General features: G+C 42.4%; 1 protein-coding gene across 1 annotated transcript in view; it reads right to left on the bottom strand.

The window, feature by feature from the left end:
* LOC309331770 (uncharacterized protein) overlaps positions 1-18676 on the bottom strand; it is a 54799-nt gene that overhangs the window by 25077 nt on the left and 11046 nt on the right. Inside the window, exon 2 of the mRNA XM_081844285.1 lies at positions 15612-15826. Within this exon, the coding sequence (XP_081700411.1) occupies positions 15612-15826 (215 nt within the window). The remainder of the gene's footprint in view (positions 1-15611; positions 15827-18676) is intronic.

Raw genomic sequence — 18676 nt, 5'->3', positions numbered from 1 at the left:
AAGGATGGCTGGTATGAATGAAATGGCAAAAGGTATAATTTAAGCAGTGTATATAATTTAGGCTCTCAAGATCTGTTGGTTTATTTCTTCCGCATATCTAAAGGAAAAGAGGGATGACTGGTATGAACGGAATGGCAGAAGGTATAATTTAAACAGTGCATATAATTTAGCTGCTCTAGATTGATTTCCATTTTCTGTTTAGGAAACAGAATCGGTGTTTCCCTTACATCCATCTCATCCCACTCACACGCCACACAAAAAGTCACGCCTGAGCTATCATCTTGTGAATGATCATACCTCTTAGAGACATAATTTTGAATGATGGGCCTATTCTGCTGGATCCTGTACAGATAATGCTGCAATAAGAAATTGCCCCTTCCCTAAAGAGTCTGTAGAATGACTAGAAAATGTTTGGGAGGAGAAATAACGTGAGAAATAAAAGCAGACGAAATAAGGGCACTGGGCGAGTGCAGAAGATGTAGGAAAATAATCTCTAATTAGCGTGTGGCTAATCACGTCATCCCACTGCCTCAAAGAACAAAAGAGATTTCCTTCATCTGCACCACCCCATTTCCTTCTTCCCAAGCACAGTTCAAAACGATGGTGGCTGGTGGCTGTAGGTCCTTTGTGGTCCTCTCCAACACCACACCGCAGTTCCTTATCACATCAGATCAGGGTTTCGCAAACTTGGGTCTCCAGCTGTTTTTGGACTACAACTCCCATTGTCCCAAGCTAGCAGGACCAATGGTCAAGGATGATGGGAACTGTAGTCCCAAAGCAGCTGGAGACCCAAGTTTGGGAAACTCTGCATCAAATGCCCATTTCATATGGTTACTTTCCATGACGGTGCTTCTCCCTTACCTTATCTGCATCAAGAATGCATCTGCCACCCCCTGCATAGTACAATAATTATAGTGTCTCAAAATGTGAACCAAGGGGCTCAACTAATTGAACCCTTTCTAGAGAACACCAAATACAGAGCAGACCCCTAGGGCAGCTGCTGCCATTTTATATTATTGTGATGGGAAGAGTTGCATTGTGTTGACTGGTGCTCACCACCACAGCCTGCTGCTTCCATCCTTTCTACAGTGTGCAGCAGCAAATGTTAGAACTACAATGACTAAGGTCTCAAAGCCCTATATCTCCAATTTCATCTGCTCAACTTACATACAGCTTTGCCGAAGGATGACAATGCCAGCATCTCCGGGCTTAACAGAACTGGATGGACAGGGTGGTGCCCCCTTGTATCTAAGTTCCCAGAAGAGGCCCCATCACTGTAGGTGTTTTAAACAGGTTTGTTAAGGAGCTAAAGAAGATGGGATGGGAGTGAGGCAACTCCATTTTGTGATGCTGGCAGCCTGCAGTCATAAAGACACTTGTGATCCATTTTCTTCTTAACAGGAAGTAATGGAATGTAGCCCTGGGTGGCATGCAGGTCCCACAGGGGCCCCTGAGGCAAGCTTTGAACACAATGGACTGCATTAATATCCCCTAACAACTTAGAATGCTTTCTCTTCAGTAATGCAATAGCTTGTTATTGTCTAAGTAATAAAAAGCAAGCCTTTCCTGAGATCAAATGAGAGTGGTGTTGAGGCATGGCTGGAGGGCTCCAGATGTTGTGTGTTATCGATACGACTGTGATACATTTTATTCCTGCCCCTGCCTTTAGGTTTCTGGACAGAACCAGGAAACTGCAATTAATTCTTTCCCCCTCTGCTCTTTAAATTACCTTAAGATGTTGGTTTCAGTTTGCACCTTGTGCCTTAGCATTGTACAGTGCCTCGCAGTAGGGTTCCCAGGCTGCAACCTGGAGAATAAGTCTCTCTCTTTAAATGTGCCAGACTGGGGGCAAAGTGGGGGCTGAACCTGAACACAAATAAGAAGAGCTCTGCTGAGATGGACTAGTCTGTCCCCTTCTGCATCCTGTTTCCAACCAAATGCCTATGGCAAACACAGAAGTTGGACAGAAGGACAATAGCTTTCTTCTGCTGTTGTTCTCCAGAAACTGGTATTCAGAGCAAGCAGGTTCTTGACTAGTAGCCACTAATAGCTTTATTCTCCATCAGACTGTCTAATCTTCTTTGAAAACCATCTATAACTTCTACACTAGGCATTTACTATGTAAAAGCCACACTTTGTTCACTGACATTTCCCAGGGCATTTGTAGGACACCATCAACATCACCCTATGGTATTCTTCAGTTTCCCTCATGCTTCTCTCATTTCTTGCAGAAGACAGAAAATTTGGGTAGGGTAGTGGAACAATCTCCACAGGTCGGGTCACCTTATGCCCTTCATTAAAAGGGTGTTTTTCTAATGTGTGCAGTGACCAGTGCTATTTTTCTGGAAGAGGTCTGGAGCTCAGTACAAACATCTCCCTTGTTCTCTTAGAATGGTAATGGTGCCCATCTGAGAGGTGCCAGAGCTAAGCTGCAGTGAAATCTGGCTGAAAAAAAGCCCTCGCAATGACATATCAGAGCCTATCACCACGGAAGTACTTCACTACTCATTACAGTGCTACCTCTGGTTATGAACTTAATTTATTCCGGAGGTCCATTCTTAACCTGAAACTGTTCTTAACCTGAAGCACCACTTTAGCTAATGGGGCCTCCCACTGCTGCTGCACCGCCGCCACGCGATTTCTGTTCTCATCCTGAGGTAAAGTTCTTAACCCAAGGTACTACTTCCAGGTTAGCGGAGTCTGTAACCTGAAGTGTTTGTAATCTGAGGTGATTGTAACCTGAGGTACCACTGTATTTTACAATGAAGTGCTTTGACAGAATTAGGCTGGGGCCATGGAAATGTTCACCCATTTTTCAGATCTGGTATAGGAGCCTTCAAGCAGGGGTAAGGGAACAAATTTAACAAGCAGAAATCCAGGCAAGGACAGAAGGACAGGCCTAGCCATTCAGAAGTTTCATACAGCTACCCATAATAGAAGCTGGTCTTGCAAACCTCTGTTCCAGAGATGGGGAAACTGTGGCCCTGCAGATGTTCTTGGACCAGAGCTCCCTTCATTACTGACCACTGGCCAGGCAGGCTGGAGTTTATAGGAGCTGGAGTCCAAGAACATTTGGTGATCACACGTTCCATAACTCTACTGTACTTGAAGTGCGACCTGAACATGCAAGGTGACTTGCTGGGCTAAGTCAAACCCTGAAGCCCCTGAACTAGCAGTGCAGTCAACGCAGACACCATGACTCTGTATGAAAAAGCCCCAATGAACAGAAAGAGCCCGAGGCTGAGGGAAGAGAGCTCTTCCAATTCAGAATGGGTGATGACAGAACTGTTGGCTATTTGCAGTATGGTAGCGCTGCAGAGAGCTTGCTGGGGAGATCATGCATTAAAAAGAAAGGGACTCAAAAATAACTTAAACAAGGTTTTAATTACAAGAAAACAAAAACTCCTTATACACTAAATACATTAACAACAAACCAGACCCAACCACCAACCCAACCCCCAGGGTAATGGGAGAGCTAGGTGCTGCTCCTTATATACTACATGCAAATGCTGACACACCTTAATCAATGCAACTCAGCAGCACCTGCTATGTTTCACAGCTGTAAAGCTGGGTCTCATTATCTTGCTCAGGCCCTTGCTCTGGCCCCTTAAAGACATACACATTAGGTGGAACAATGATGAACCTTTACATTTAAAGAAACCATTCAACATTTCCCCTGCGGTTCATCATTGTGGAACAAAACATAAAGCATACTTTGTACATGTTTTTCATGTGTAACCTTTGGAAGTGCTTTTGTAAAAATGTCCGCAATTTGATTATCACCTGGGACATATTCATTTTTAGTTTTTGTAGAAATTAACACGTCATCTACATACATATCTTTGTTACAGAGTTTGCCCTTTCCTTTATAAACACACAATTGTCTGCCTTTCCTTGTGAAAAACCAATAGCCAGCAATTCTTTTGCTAAAGTTTGGTGCCAATTCCTTCCACTTTGGTGCAGACCATAAAGGGATTTATTTAATTTGCATACCAAACCTTCAGCAGCATCTATGCCTTCAGGAACACGCATAAAAATTTGTTCTTTTAAATCGGCAAACAAATATGCAGTTTTTATATCTAGGTGATAAACAGAATGTCCACGTTGTGATGCATCTTTTAACAAAAGTTTAACTGTTTCATATTTTACACTTGGTGAATAACACAAATCATAATCTTCGCCTGGAATTTGTTGAAAACCCCTAGCAACTAATCTTGCTTTGTACCTTACAACTTCATTTTTGTCATTCATTTTAACTCTATAAACCCATTTTGAATCAATAAGTCTCATATCTGGGGTTTGTGGTACAAGAGACCATGTGTTATGCTCTTTTAAAGAAGCTATCTCAGAGTTCATAGCTTTATACCAATTTGCAGCTTGGTGCTTAGGTAAATTCTGAACGTCACTGTAGCTGTTTGGCTCAAAAACCACCTTATTGGCATACACAGTATTAAAATGTTCATCTGCAAATCGTTGTGGCTTCTGCCTCTTTCTATCTGAACGTCTTAGTCCAGAAGGAGAGTCAGACTCCTCAGACTTAATGGGACTAAGTAAATTACTAGTTTCAGGTTGTAAGTCATCATTGTCAGACTGAAGAGGTGCCTGTAGGCTAAGCTCACGGTCAGAAAACTCAAGAGGATCTAACCTCCCCTCGGGTGCCTGTGACTTTAAATCATCAAACAAATTATCAGATTCAACAGGCTTTTTGTCTTTTCCCATTAATTCAGAAGCACCATTTCTTGCTGCTGCTGCTGCTTCTTCCTCTTCTTCCTCAGTATTATCTATACCATCAGTATCTTGGAAAACAGCAACTCCATTCCAATTTACAGTTTGTATCATGCTTCTGGTAATATGAAATTTGCCAGTTGCTGGTATGTAAATTCTGTACGCCCCCTGCTGGTAGCCCATTAATTTACCCTGGACACTACGCTCACCCAATTTCTGCTTAGCGGGATAATGCATAATTACATCTGAACCCCAAATGCGTAGGTATTTCAGATTAGGGCGTTTTTTAAACAGCTTCTCATAGGGGGTGACATCTAAACCAGAATGATAACTGCGATTTCTGACATAACAAAACGCATTAAGCGCTTCAGCCCAAAAGTCTTTGGGCAGATTAGCATCATGCAGATACGTTTTAACCCCTGCCTGCAAGTCACGCTGCACAACTTCAACAAGCCCATTTTGCCAGGGACTTCCGGGGCAAGATAACTCATGAGTAGTCCCCTGCGCTTCCAGGAATTTCTCAAAATCCTCAGAAACAAATTCTCCGCCCCGGTCAGAAAACAGGTTCTTAATTGGTTTGTTAAAGTGCGTTTTTACCCAGTTGCAAAAAACTTTGTACTTCTCAAATGCTTGGGACTTGTCAGCTATTGCATAAGTCCAACAGTATCTACTATACTGGTCTATCAGGGTAAGCCAGTACTTAGAACCTCCTAATGATGGTGGGAGTGGCCCAACTAAATCACAATGTACACGCTCAAATGGCTCAGTTACTTTCCTATCTGAGCACCTACCCTTGCGTGCAACCTTAATCTTATTCTTGCAACAGGATAAACATTGCATAAAGAATTTACATGGCTTTAAGTTGAGGCCATTAACAATATTCTTCGTCCTAATTACATCAGCAAAATTCAAGTGTCCCAGAATTCTGTGCGCCTCGTGGAGACACCCGGAATGAGGCCTTGCATTCCTCAACCCCTGGCTTGACTGTGCTGCTCTGCAATTTATAGGCAATTGGGAGTAGGTGCGAAAATACAGTCTATATAAACCATCAGAGTCCCGGGCATACAATAGACGTTTGTTCCCCTCAAAAAACTCACACATTGAATTTAAGAAACGCACACTTATGCCTTGACGAGCAAAACACCTTACTGATAATAAGTTGTCCACTGATGGGCAGTAAATGCAGTTCGCTATTGTAATGTTTAAAGAGTCAAGTTTAACAGTACCTCTGCCAAGTGACTGCAAGACTTGTGAATTGGCTAAATGTACATTACCAATTTCCTCTTCGAAAGAAATAAACAAGCTTCGATTGTTGCAAACGTGGTGAGAAGCTCCTGAGTCCACAATAAAAGAATTCCACTTGGCACCTTTAATTCTTTTATGATCTGCAGTCCGAGCGTGAAAAGCTCGCGGCTCGTTTCTGTCTTTACGGTGCGATGTTGGCTGCTGAGATGACACCCGTGACTGACGAGCAGAAACAGGCTTGGGAGTACTTTGCTTTCTTTTGGCTCTGCAGTCCTTTGCAAAATGTCCTTGCTTATTGCAGAACCAACAACGCTTTGCAGCTTTAAATGCAGTCGCATCACCACAAGTTTGCATATGGCGTTCCTCATTACTTCTGGAAATAGGAGTGCTTATGGCACAAGCCTCCCTTCTATCCAACTCGCCCATTAATCTTGCCGTTACCCCTTCCACAGTTAATTGTGCTGGTGGGACGGCAGATATCTGGCTAGCTACACCATCAAAGTCCTCGTTAAGGGAACAAAGAATGATAAAAACATACTGAATATCAGGTATGTCCATGTCCCTTCGAATTAATTCGCCGCGTATTGCCTCCAGACGTCTCAAGTGTGCTGCCAAATCACCACCAGGCTGCAACTTCGTCTGGTACAGCTGCTTGAAAAACGTCAATGCAGACGCTGACTCTTTTCTAACATGCACTGCTGCAAGACTGTCCCACATTTCTTTGGCAGTTTTCTTATTCCTTATATAGACTACTTGCTGGTCGCTGACTGCCAAATTAATTATCGCCCTGGCTTTCGCATCTCCTTTTGACCAAGCATTAGTTACAGGGTCAGGAGGGTCTTCAGTTACATAGGTCCATACTTCCCTAGAGGTCAAAAGCGCCTCCACCCGAAAAGACCATAAACTATAGTTCTCATCTGTTAGCTGTGGGAAGACCAGAGCCTTCTCAGCTTCAGGAACCCGGTCAACCATTCTGGAAATCTTCCAGACCCACAAAAACTACACTAACAGGAGAAGGAGTTTTCAAACCTTTCTCAGAGTCCAAAAATATGCAGTCATCCACTCAGCAGCTGGGCCCATAACCAAAGATGTTGGCTATTTGCAGTATGGTAGCGCTGCAGAGAGCTTGCTGGGGAGATCATGCATTAAAAAGAAAGGGACTCAAAAATAACTTAAACAAGGTTTTAATTACAAGAAAACAAAAACTCCTTATACACTAAATACATTAACAACAAACCAGACCCAACCACCAACCCAACCCCCAGGGTAATGGGAGAGCTAGGTGCTGCTCCTTATATACTACATGCAAATGCTGACACACCTTAATCAATGCAACTCAGCAGCACCTGCTATGTTTCACAGCTGTAAAGCTGGGTCTCATTATCTTGCTCAGGCCCTTGCTCTGGCCCCTTAAAGACATACACATTAGGTGGAACAATGATGAACCTTTACATTTAAAGAAACCATTCAAAACTCCTCCCCACCCTGGGAGCTACCTCTTTCATAAGCCCCATTACAAGGATAGTGGCAGAAATGTTGGTTCTTCTGGTTCTTCTGCCCTTTGGCTGGAATGCTTGGCTTGTTGCCAGAGCACACACGCTACACTTAATTACAGCCTGCCTCCTGCATACAACCCTGATCCCTCTTCATTCTCTTTTGCAACTCCTTCTGATACCTCCTGCCTTCAGCCCACCCTGAGAGAAGGCTTTATGTATTGCAAGGCCCTGACGTACTTTACCCAAGGGAGGTAGGAGAGGAGCAAACAGGAGGCATGTCGGTCTTAATGGGGTTGCAGAGCAACCTGATCAAAGCCTGCCAAACCATCCACGTTCCTTTAACCAGGGCTGATTGCGTAGGAGTCCCTAGGATCAAGGAGTTGCATCCAGGAGTTGACTCATACGGACATGGAAGGTTCATTCCCAACTGCAACAGCTGGAGATCCACACTGAGAAGCGCAGGGCAAGGAGGGTGATGGTGGGGAATAATTGTAAAGTGCCCACCAGGTAAAAACCCATATAGTATACCTTATTTTTAAAATATTTTATTTTATTTATTATTACATTTCTATCCCATCTTTCATCCCATGGACTCAAGGCAGCATATATGGTTCTTCCCCACCTCATTTCATGCTAACAACAGCTTTGTGAGGTAGCTTAGGCTTCAAGACAGTAACCAGCCCAAGATCGCTGAGTGAGTTTTATGGCTGAGTGGGTTTTTGAACCCTGGCTGCCCAGGCCCCAGTCCAGCACTCTAACCAGTACAGTGGTACCTCTGGTTATGTACTTAATTCGTTCCGGAGGTCCGTTCTTAACTTGAAACTGTTCTTAACCTGAAGCACTACTTTAGCTATTGGGGCCTCCTTCTGCTGCCGTGCCGCCGCCGCACGATTTCTGTTCTCATCCTGAAGCAAAGTTCTTAACCCAAGGTACTATTTTTGGGTTAGTGGAGTCTGTAACCTGAAGCGTCTGTAACCTGAAGCATATGTAACCTGAGGTACCACTGCACACCAGAGTGGCTCTCATGTTAGTGTCTGCACACAAGTGTGTTGACATTAGGCGTAGCCTAGTGGATGTTAGCACTTCCTGTCTGCTGCCTTTTCATATTTTCTCAGCATGGGCTCATTTGTGTTGTCAGAAAGAAGGGGTGGGAAAGCTGTGGCCCTCCAGATGTTTTAAACTGCAGCTCCCATCAACTCCATTGACCTTCTGCATTGCCAGTAGTCAGGGATAATGATGTTGCAGGCAGGAACATCTGGTGGTTCCCCACCCATGTCATGAAGGATGCCCAGAGCAACCTCTAACACATTTAAAATTAAACAACCAAAGATAGTGAATATAATGATCAAATCAACACACAAGGCAGAAGCAGCCATTTTCAGTCCAAGACTGAAGTTTTCAGACTGTGTTCCAAGGAACCCTGGGGGCTAAGAGGTGTATTAATGAGAAGAGCAGCAATGGTGGACAACAGCTTGTGCCCCTTTAAGAATATATCCTTGCAATGTGTAAGCCGCCAAGAGTGGCTAGGGAAACCCAGACAGATGGGTGGGGTATAAATAATAAAATTATGATGATGATATGCCAGACATTTTGGCTATACCCTCAGTTCTTGTGGAGCACATAGCTAAATATAATAGGTCAGGTGTGTTGATGCTTTGCACAAATTGTGGAATGCAGCTAACAACATGCTCCCCAAACCTTTGCCACGTGCATCCACTTCTTGAAAGGCAAATTCATGTCAAGGATTCCTTAAGGGAAGAAGGTTTTGAAGCCCACTGATCGGATAGTTCCTGGAAATTCAAGTGATTAAGTGGGATGCAATCATGAGGACATGATCACAGTTTTGCATTGCCGCAGAGAAATAGAGCATCGAACATATCCTCCTGATGAGAGTTTGGATTCTCTTTCACTAGAAGATGGGAAACCGTGACATATGTAAGCAGTATAAAATTTGCAATGTTACGTATATGTGATTCTGCAGAAGTAGCCATATCCAACTTACTGATTTTATACAATAATTGGTAAAAGTATTTGACACAATTCAAAAGGCTTGTGTACTTGGTGTAAGTGTGTGCCAAAGACACAAATATCATACCCTCCAACATTTCTCCAATGAAAATAGGGATGTCCTATTCCTCCATCATCATCATCATCATCATCATATTTATACTCCACCATGTGACTGGGATGCCCCAAAGCCTCTGGGCAGCAGCTTCCAACATATATAAAAACATCTCTGAGGCAAAGGCTCTGGGACATGTGATCTCCGATCTCAGTCTCATGTTATCTGTGGCCCAATAGCAGTAGGAATTCACTATGGGCTTGATTTTCAGACACCTACATATCTTAGAAATCTGTCCATACCAACTTATCTGCATCTTTTTACCAAAGCCAGATTAAATGTATTTCCATCAGAAGTGCTAAATGGCAGACTGAGAGGCATCCCTTATCAGAATAGGCTCTGTGCATGCTCTCAGGACATCGATTGTATGAGGCATATCCTACTGCATTGCAGACAATATGAGCAAGCTAGGGATCTATTGATTAAACCCCGACTGGCAAATCGGCCGGGTGAATCTGAAGCCTACTATACTGAATATCTTCTGGACGACAAGTCTAATGATATCACAGTGGCCGTGGCAAAGTTTTTTTCAGTAGTCATACGTATCACAGATCATCATACTCAAGACTAAACAAATATCGTCTTGGTCTTCCTCTCCAGGGGGTTGTCTGTATGAATCTGTATTTTATTCTGAATTCTATGTTATGGGTCTTTGGACCGCAAGAAAGATTTATTATATTATATAAAAACATAATAAAACACTAAACATTAAAAAAAACTTCCCTATACAGGACTACCTTCAGATGGCTTGGGGAGTTGGATAACTCCATACCCTCCAACATTTCTCTGATGAAAATAGGGGCTTCTTAAGGAAAAGCGGGACATTCTGGGATTATGTCAAAAACCAGGACAGCTTCTGTAAATCTGGGACTGTCCCTGGAAAATAGGGACTCTTGGAGGGTCTGAAATATCCTTTGCTTCAAAATATCTTAACAAATGTACTTGGAATACACTGACCTTTTGCAATCTACCTTTGACTGCAATAAGGAGACCACAATAAAATATTGCTCCACTACTGAAATCGGCCCCACTTTACTAAAATCTACAATGCTATCCAGATTACTATGGAGACTCAGAATATGCTTTCTTTTGTGACAGTAGACTGGGGCCTTTGAACAATCCAGTAACAAGTCAAGCTGGTTTGAGCTGAAGTGCAGTGCTATATTAGGAGAAAGTCCCTTTAGCATGGCTTCAGGTTTTTGAGATAATTTTTTACAACAACGTTAATAAATGTGTAAAAGCAAAAGCACAGCTTTCAGAGTTAACACATTATATTTGAATACAGTGGCACTTTGGTTCTCAAACTCCTTGGTACTCAAACAACTTGGAACCCAAACACTGCAAACCTAGAAGCAGGTGTTCCGGTTTGCGAACTTTTTTCAGAAGCCGAACGTGCTCCGTTATGAGTTTTACGCTTCCGATTTAAGTGCCACACTTCCGTTTTGAGTGTTACGCTGAGGTCTGTCTTCTGTTTTTGCTATTTATTTTGCATTTTTGTTTTTGTGGCTCTTTTTCATTTTTGTGACTTTGTGGAACCCAGTTCAGCTACTGACTGATTGAGTGAGTGAGTGACTGCAGTACATTATTGCTTTAATTTTGTGTATCAATGGTCTTGTTAGTAAAATTCATGTTAAATTGCTGTTTTGGGGGTTGCTTTTAAAAGTCTGGAATGGATTAATCCATTTTGCATTACTTTCTATGGGAAAGCGTGCCTTGGTTTTGGAACGCTCTGGTTTTGGAATGGAATTCCAGAATGGATTAAGTTTGAGAACCAAGGTACTACTGTACAGTGGTGCCCCGCAAGACGAATGCCTCGCAAGACGGAAAACCTGCTAGATGAAAGAGTTTTCCATTTTGGAGGTGCTTGATCCACTTATCAGCTGATCCGCTAAGCCGCTTAACAGCTGATCCGCTAAGCCGCTAATCAGCTGATCCGCTAAACTGCTAAGCCGCTTATCAGCTGATCCGCTAAGCCCGCTAAGCCGCTAATAGCGCTAATCCACTAAGCCGCTAATGGGCTTGCTTCGCAAGACGAAAAAACCGCAAGACGAAGAGACTTGCGGAACGGATTCTTTTCATCTTGCGAGGCACCACTGTATATGGATTTGGTAAACTTGGAATATGTTGGCACCAACTGCAATAGCTGGAGACTGATCCAACAGATATCTACCTACAGTGGCATCTCTTGTTACATACAGGCTTCCAGATGATACCAAAGCCAACCAAATCTGGCTCTATGCTGTTCACAAGAAGCCAAATCAGAGCAAGAGCAAAGCTTCCTGCCATCCCTCTGAGATGAACAGTTTAAATCCATTTCACAGGGCTGAACAATTGCCAAAATGGGAAAATGCACATTTTCCAAGTCTTTTTGCACAAAAAGCCTCTGTTTTGGTTCAGCTCTGTTTAGAAAAGGTGTATATTTCTTACAAGTAAAGTTTTTGGGTGGGGGTGGGGATATTTCTACTGAAAGCACTATTTCTAGACCAAAAACCAAAATAGGAGCATACCGTATCTTTTGCTCTATAGACGCACCTAGTTTTAGAGGAGGAGAACAAGAAAAAAAATATTCTCTCCCTCTCTGTGCAGTGCCTCTCCAGCAAAGTGGGAGGAGATATGGAAGGGGCTCCATTTCTCCTCCCGCTTTGCTGAAGGGGCGCTGCACAGCTCTCCCTCTCTGCACACCACCCCATCAGTGAAGCAAAAGGAGAAATGGAGCCCCTTCCATTTCTCCTCCTGCTTCGCTGAAGGGGCGCTGCACAGAGAGCGAGAGCTGCTCAGCGCCTCTCCATGGCTTCAGGGATAGCCATGCCAAGCCTCTTCAGGGGATGGGGAGCATTCCTCCCATTGCCTTGAAGAGGCTTCAGGGATAGCTGCACAACCTGCATTCACTCCAAAAAATGCACACACATTTCCCCTTACTTTTTAGGAGGGGAAAAGTGTGTCTTATAGAGCCAAAAATACGGTAATTTGTGCAGCCCTACATGTAATGCAGCTTGGAATCAATATTATGCAAGGAATAAAGGAAGAAAAGAAGCAGAAAAGAGGAGAGGACTGTCTGAAAATGATTGTTGCATACATATTATTATGCATCTATTCCCAGCCTGCCAGCAGCACCCACATATTTTCTACTCATAATGTTTTCCAAGCAGAAAATCGTGATTTTCATGACATCTCTAAATAAAACTTGCTGGTCCAAAACTGAGAAAAACCTTTAGTCAATTGGAAAAGTGATCAGAAGCCCTAAGAATCAAATTGGAATGCATGGCCCTTGGACAGAAACATTTAATTAACTCTCAGCTGTTGTTATGAAAAGAACAACAATAATATCTTTAAAAGGAAATGTCACAGGTTTTAACTCTACAGTTAAATATGTTGCTGGCATATTTTGGTTTTTTGGTTGTTGTTTCCCTTGGGAAACATTGCCATTGTGTAATAACGACAGCCTCGTTACTTTGCTTAATGACTGATGGTGTCAGGGGATATCTTTTCAAAGTTCTCAAACTGGATGCTGGCATGTTTCTCTTGCTTCAGTGAAAGTAAATGTAAAAAAATCTTCCAACCTGCTCAAGAGCAATAAAAATAAAGCTCTTAGGAGCGGGAAAGCAGATCTAGGAAAACATCCAGATGGCTTTATTTTTAGGAACTGGGAATTCTCATACCAATGGTTTAACCTAAATGACCCTGAACATCTGGATTGTTGGGATCTTAGGGTCACCTGGATGATCTCCCAGATCTACAACCCCATTCTCAAGATCTTTGTTCCACAATTTGTGTCTGCTCTGCCAAATGGATGTGAAAGATATGGTGTCAAAAATCCCGCCTGCCTCGTTCTGCAGCATCAAATCACCCACTATTCTATCTGGCAATCCAATTCCTCTTTTATCTAGGTTGGTGTGACCTTGAGAATACTTACTTGTAAATAGGGGTTATGACAGAGATGGCTGCATCTATGTATCTTTTTTTATTTTTAAGACTATTCACAGGTAGGTATATTATTATTTATCCATTTTTATTTACAACTATAACTGCTAGGTGAAGAACAGAGGGTGCTTATCTATCTATCTATCTATCTATCTATCTATCTATCTATCTATCTATCATCTATCATCTATCTATCTATCTATCTATCTATCTATCTATCTATCCATCTATCTATCATCGTCTGTCTGTCTGTCTGTCTGTCTGTCTGTCTGTCTGTCTGTCTGTCTCAAACCCTGCCTGAAGCCTTACAATCTAATTATAACAGGACAAGATAAGGAGGGGAATGAAATGAAAGTAAAACAATGACTGATCAAATAAGTGCATCCTTAAGTCACTTGTGAATATACTAATAGAAGAGGAAAAACTGACTGTTGGGTGGGGAGTCCTAGAATCAGGAAGCTGCCAAGGAAAAGGAATGTCGGTAGGAAATAGAAGTACTAATATCAGGCTGGTATTAGAAGAGTGCAGACTCCAGGAAGGAACAGAGATAAAGAATAGCTGAATGTTGTAGGAGGAGTGAGACTGAAGGGTAAGTAGACTACATTTACACATAATTAGTTACACATTAAGCTCCCTTTGCTTCTCACGTTTCCTTTCCATTTGGCTGAACTTTGCACATTCAGCCAACATGCATTATCTAGCAATCAAGCCAACAATTGGAACAGGACATTAAAATACGGTTCACAAAACCAAGTCTAAAATTAGGGGTATTATTTGTTTCTCACAAGAGAACAAATCTCTTCATGCATTGGCAATCTGATATTCGGTGCCCAGCTGAGCAGATCTCAACAAAAGAGGAGGCTCAATGCTGGCGCAATGAGCTTGTGGCCATTGCTGTTGTGCTACGACCCTACTATGCCTTATTTACAAAGCTATTGTACTACCAACCTTACTGTATGCTTGTGAAACATGGACCACTTATAAACACCATCTCCAACTCCTCAAAAGATTGCATCAATGGCGTCTCCAGAATTGTTTACATATCACTTGGGAAGGCAAGCAAACTATGCCAGTGTAGTGGAAGAAGCAAAGATCGCCAGTGTCAAAGCAATGATTCTTCAACAACAACTGTGTTGGACTGGTCACGTTGTTTGGATGCCTGATTATTGTCTTCCAAAGCAACTACTCTATTCTGAACTTAAAAATGGAAAGCGTAATGCTGGTGGTCAACAAAAGAGGTTTAAGCCAAATCTTAAAAAATATAGTATAAACACCAACAATTGGAAAACACTGGCCTCCGAGTGCTCCAATTGTAGAACAGCCTATACCAAAGGTGTCATGGACTTTGAAGATGCTCAAACTCAGGAGGAAAGGGAGAAATGTGCTAAGAGGAAGGCACATTTGGCAAACCCTCACCATGATGAACACCAGTCTGGAAACCTATGTCCCCACTGTGGAAGGATGTGTGGATCCAGAATTGGCCTCCACAGTCACTTACAGACTCACTGTCAAGGCGAAATGATTGGAGAAGAAGAAGAAGAAGAAGAAGAAGAAGAAGAAGAAGAAGAAGTCTTCTGCAGTGCTTCAACAACGCTGGCACTGCTGAACTCTCACCACATTTTCTCCTCAACTCCTATGTTGTGCAACCATGCAAGTGCATGGTTTTTACTTTAGAGAATAAAAATAAGTATTAGGGGCAGTGGTGGAAGCAGTCTTCCGTACGTCAACCAAAGGTCTGTTGGAGAATTCTTGCCTCTCGAGCACAGGACAGAATGGTTATCTTTCATTTTACAAGCCCTCTAGAAACTCTCTTGCTCTCTGTTATGACATCTCATCTCAATACAGGACTATCTGTAGTGGATACAGATGTGAAGTATGAAGTTGTAATCTTTGAGGGGTGCACAGAATATGCAGAAAGATATGAATTAAGAGACAAGGAGGAAAGAGATGCTTTATAAATATGTCCACCAAACACGTGAAAGACCTAGAACAGGAGTGGGGAACCTGATCATGGCCCATGGACAGGCATGATGGGAGTTGTAGTCCAGCAATATCTGGAGGGCCACAAGTTCCCAATACCAGAGAAAGAAGAGAAGACTTACTTGTTACGGAAGGCGTCCATGGCATCCAACACTTCATCAAGTTCTGAATCCAGCTGTTCTTTTTCTGCATCAATTGATCGAATCTCTAGGTTCAGCCTGTTCATGTACTGGTCGTAGAGGAGTTTGATATCCAACTCAGAAAGAGAGTTGTCTTGTTCTTTCAAAAAGTTCCATCTTGTGAGAAGGACTTGGTTGTGCTGTTCTAGGCTCTGGACCTGTGAGGTTGTCAAGAAACGGAAAGATTAGACTACGGTGATCCTCTTGTCTACCTTTCATCACTAATACAGGAGTTACTATATCCAAAATAAGTCCTCAAAATTCTTATCCAGCCTTTTGATAAAGCAGCAACAGCAACCCCACCAACCCACATTTCACCTAAGTTTTGTTGCACAGTGCAAAACCATTACCCCAAATTATCAATCAATCAATTTCCTTTATTCGACCGATAGTCCAAATTATATCAATAACGAACATATAAAGACATCTGAAATTAACACCCTTTTATTGTGTGGGTTTGTTTATGTGTGAACTTTTGGATCCCATCCAGGACCAAATAGTCTCCTAACTGTAACATAGCTATTTCATTTAAGTATATTGCATTGTACTGTACAGGCAGTGTTTTTTCCTTTTCTTTTCAGGGGGTACTCAAGGTTACACAGTACTGGCACTTTTGGGGGTTGTTGTTGTTGTTGTTGTTGTTGTTAAAAAGTGTGGCACCTATTATTCTAGAAAACCCCCTACTCCGTACACATAATGTATGTCCATTATAGAATGGAATAATATTTTCATTTTTTTGTTTTATTTGCCCCAATCTTGGTATGGCTCACCCATCACACAAAATGGAGGCACGACCCTAACCTACAAATAGAGCTATATGTGCTGCCACTGTTGCCTTCGTACTTGCTGTAGTTGCCCTTGAATACAAAGCCATCTGTTTGAAACCCTCTTGGGGGTGCAGAGATGAGGAGAAATGCAGACAGCAACCTGACAATATTCAAGACAAGGAACACTTAGACTGATTAACATTTGTGTATTTACTTAGATCTCTGCCTAGCACGCCACACTGCGAATATTTCCAGGACCATTTGTCTGTTTCAGTACAGTGTAACTTGCCTCAAAAGTTTCTGCAATATCTGCATCAAATACTCTTTAAAGGAAAGATAAAGGTAGCTTCACTTCGTGTTTCATGAAGCACTTCCAAGAAACTTTAAAGCATTTTTTAGATTTTTTCAAAAGCACTAATTAACAGCTGCTCCTTCCGTAGTACAGCTCTCTCCACACAAATCCTGCAGCTGAGAACTGCCAAAGCCTCCATCACTGAGTTTCGTTTCAAAAGATGTGGCGAGCATCTTTCCCAAAAGGGTAGTACCAGAAGCCTCTGGGCAAGTTTCTGGATCGATATCTTTTGAAGGTGTAGGCACACTTTCCTCCACAGGTGTGAGAACTATGCCAAGAGCAAAAGCCCTTTCTCTCGTGTCTTTTTTTTTTTTTTTTTAAAAAAAAAACTCATTTCATTCTAGAACTGTACAGAATGGAAAGGAACCAGAAAGGAGGAGAGACCAGAGATCAATCCAGCTGATAATTTGTGTGAGAGAGCCGGTCACTTCTGGCCTCTGGCCACACAGCCACCTGAACTTTACTGTACCTTGCAACCAAGCTGAAATGTGTGGTAACCTTGATGGTATAGTAAAGCATGCCTCACTGTACAACAGGGTATTATAGGTGACTGTAGACAACCTACAATGAGCTTTTACATGACTGCCACACCACAAATAGGTGTCCTAAGCCCTTCCAAAGTGCACAATAATAATATGAATCCTGAAATACAAAATAATGGACAGGAAAAAACAACACACCTTCTCATCCTTTGAACCTCATTTGAAACTCAACTTTTCAAGAGTGCAAAGTGAGGGGGTAAATACAAACATTTGATCCATGCTTCCTAGTGATCCATAGGGTTAACACAATTGGCCCTCCAATGCAAATTACATAAGATTGTATCCAATGCTGGGAGAGAACCCAGTCTGAAATCCTGGAGAGGCACTGCCAGTCAGTGTAGACAATACTGAGTTTGATGGACCAGCTTCCTGTGCTCCTGTATTTATAGAATTACAGTTGGATGCAACCCATAATTGTTGGTTGGGCTAGAGAATATAAAAGCCATGAACCAATATCCATTTGTGCATGTCAAATAAGAAGTTATGGACAGGCACCCACAATTTCACTGGCCAGAGTACCAGAGGCGAGTGCCCCTTGGTCTCTGGTGAGGAGGAACAATACCCAGCAGCTACCCAAAGACTGTTCGTTGAAGGGAAGAAAACGATACAGGTGTTTGTCTTAATGTTTCTTCCTTTCTCCCAATTGCATTGTAAGGGAAGGGCAACTTCGCCTTCCCACTGTACTTGCTCAAAGCTTGAGCAGGAAGAAGAGTCTTACATCCAAGTTTGGATGAGATAAGGAATTGGCATGAAGCTGAGGAACACTTGCTGTTTCTTCCTTCCCCAAACCTCTGAGCAAAGGGCTTGGTGGAGAGGTAAGGATGTTTATCTCTTGCGTGTATCAGATAAGGTACAGCAGTAGTGTCACTTTCTGCATCTTATCTTATGCTAATAAGACGCCTCTCTTCCAGATTCACTGTGCTTAGGGGTGGGGACACAATTTCATTCCAGCTGTGCAAGTTTTCTTACCACTGCCACACAACTGCGGTTTTCAGTAATCCCATGCCAACGTCTTACAGGTGTTTCAGTCTAGGTTCAGATTTTGAAACCTACCACTGCAAAACAACCTAAATGGGGTTCACGGGTAGCCTTAGATAAGCAAAATCCAGGCTGATTTCAGCACAGATCAGGGACTAGCAGTGGGTAGATCTGTCAATGTTGGTTTATCTCGGTTTCTCATGTATCCAGTCTTCAGTTCAGTTCCCCACATTTCCATATCAGTTTGAAAGTTTTTAAAATGAAAGATCATCATGAAAATTCACCAGCGTTTTAGAGTACTCTTCTTCTAATATACACATTTTTGCATGCAATTTCCCCCAATATAATGCATTTCTATAGACACCTTTT

This window comes from Podarcis erhardii, assembly GCF_964252035.2.
Source record: "Podarcis erhardii genome assembly, chromosome: 2".
NCBI classification, from domain to species: Eukaryota; Metazoa; Chordata; class Lepidosauria; order Squamata; family Lacertidae; genus Podarcis; species Podarcis erhardii.
Note: the sequence above shows the minus strand (reverse complement) of the source record. Positions and strands in the feature narration are given on the sequence as shown.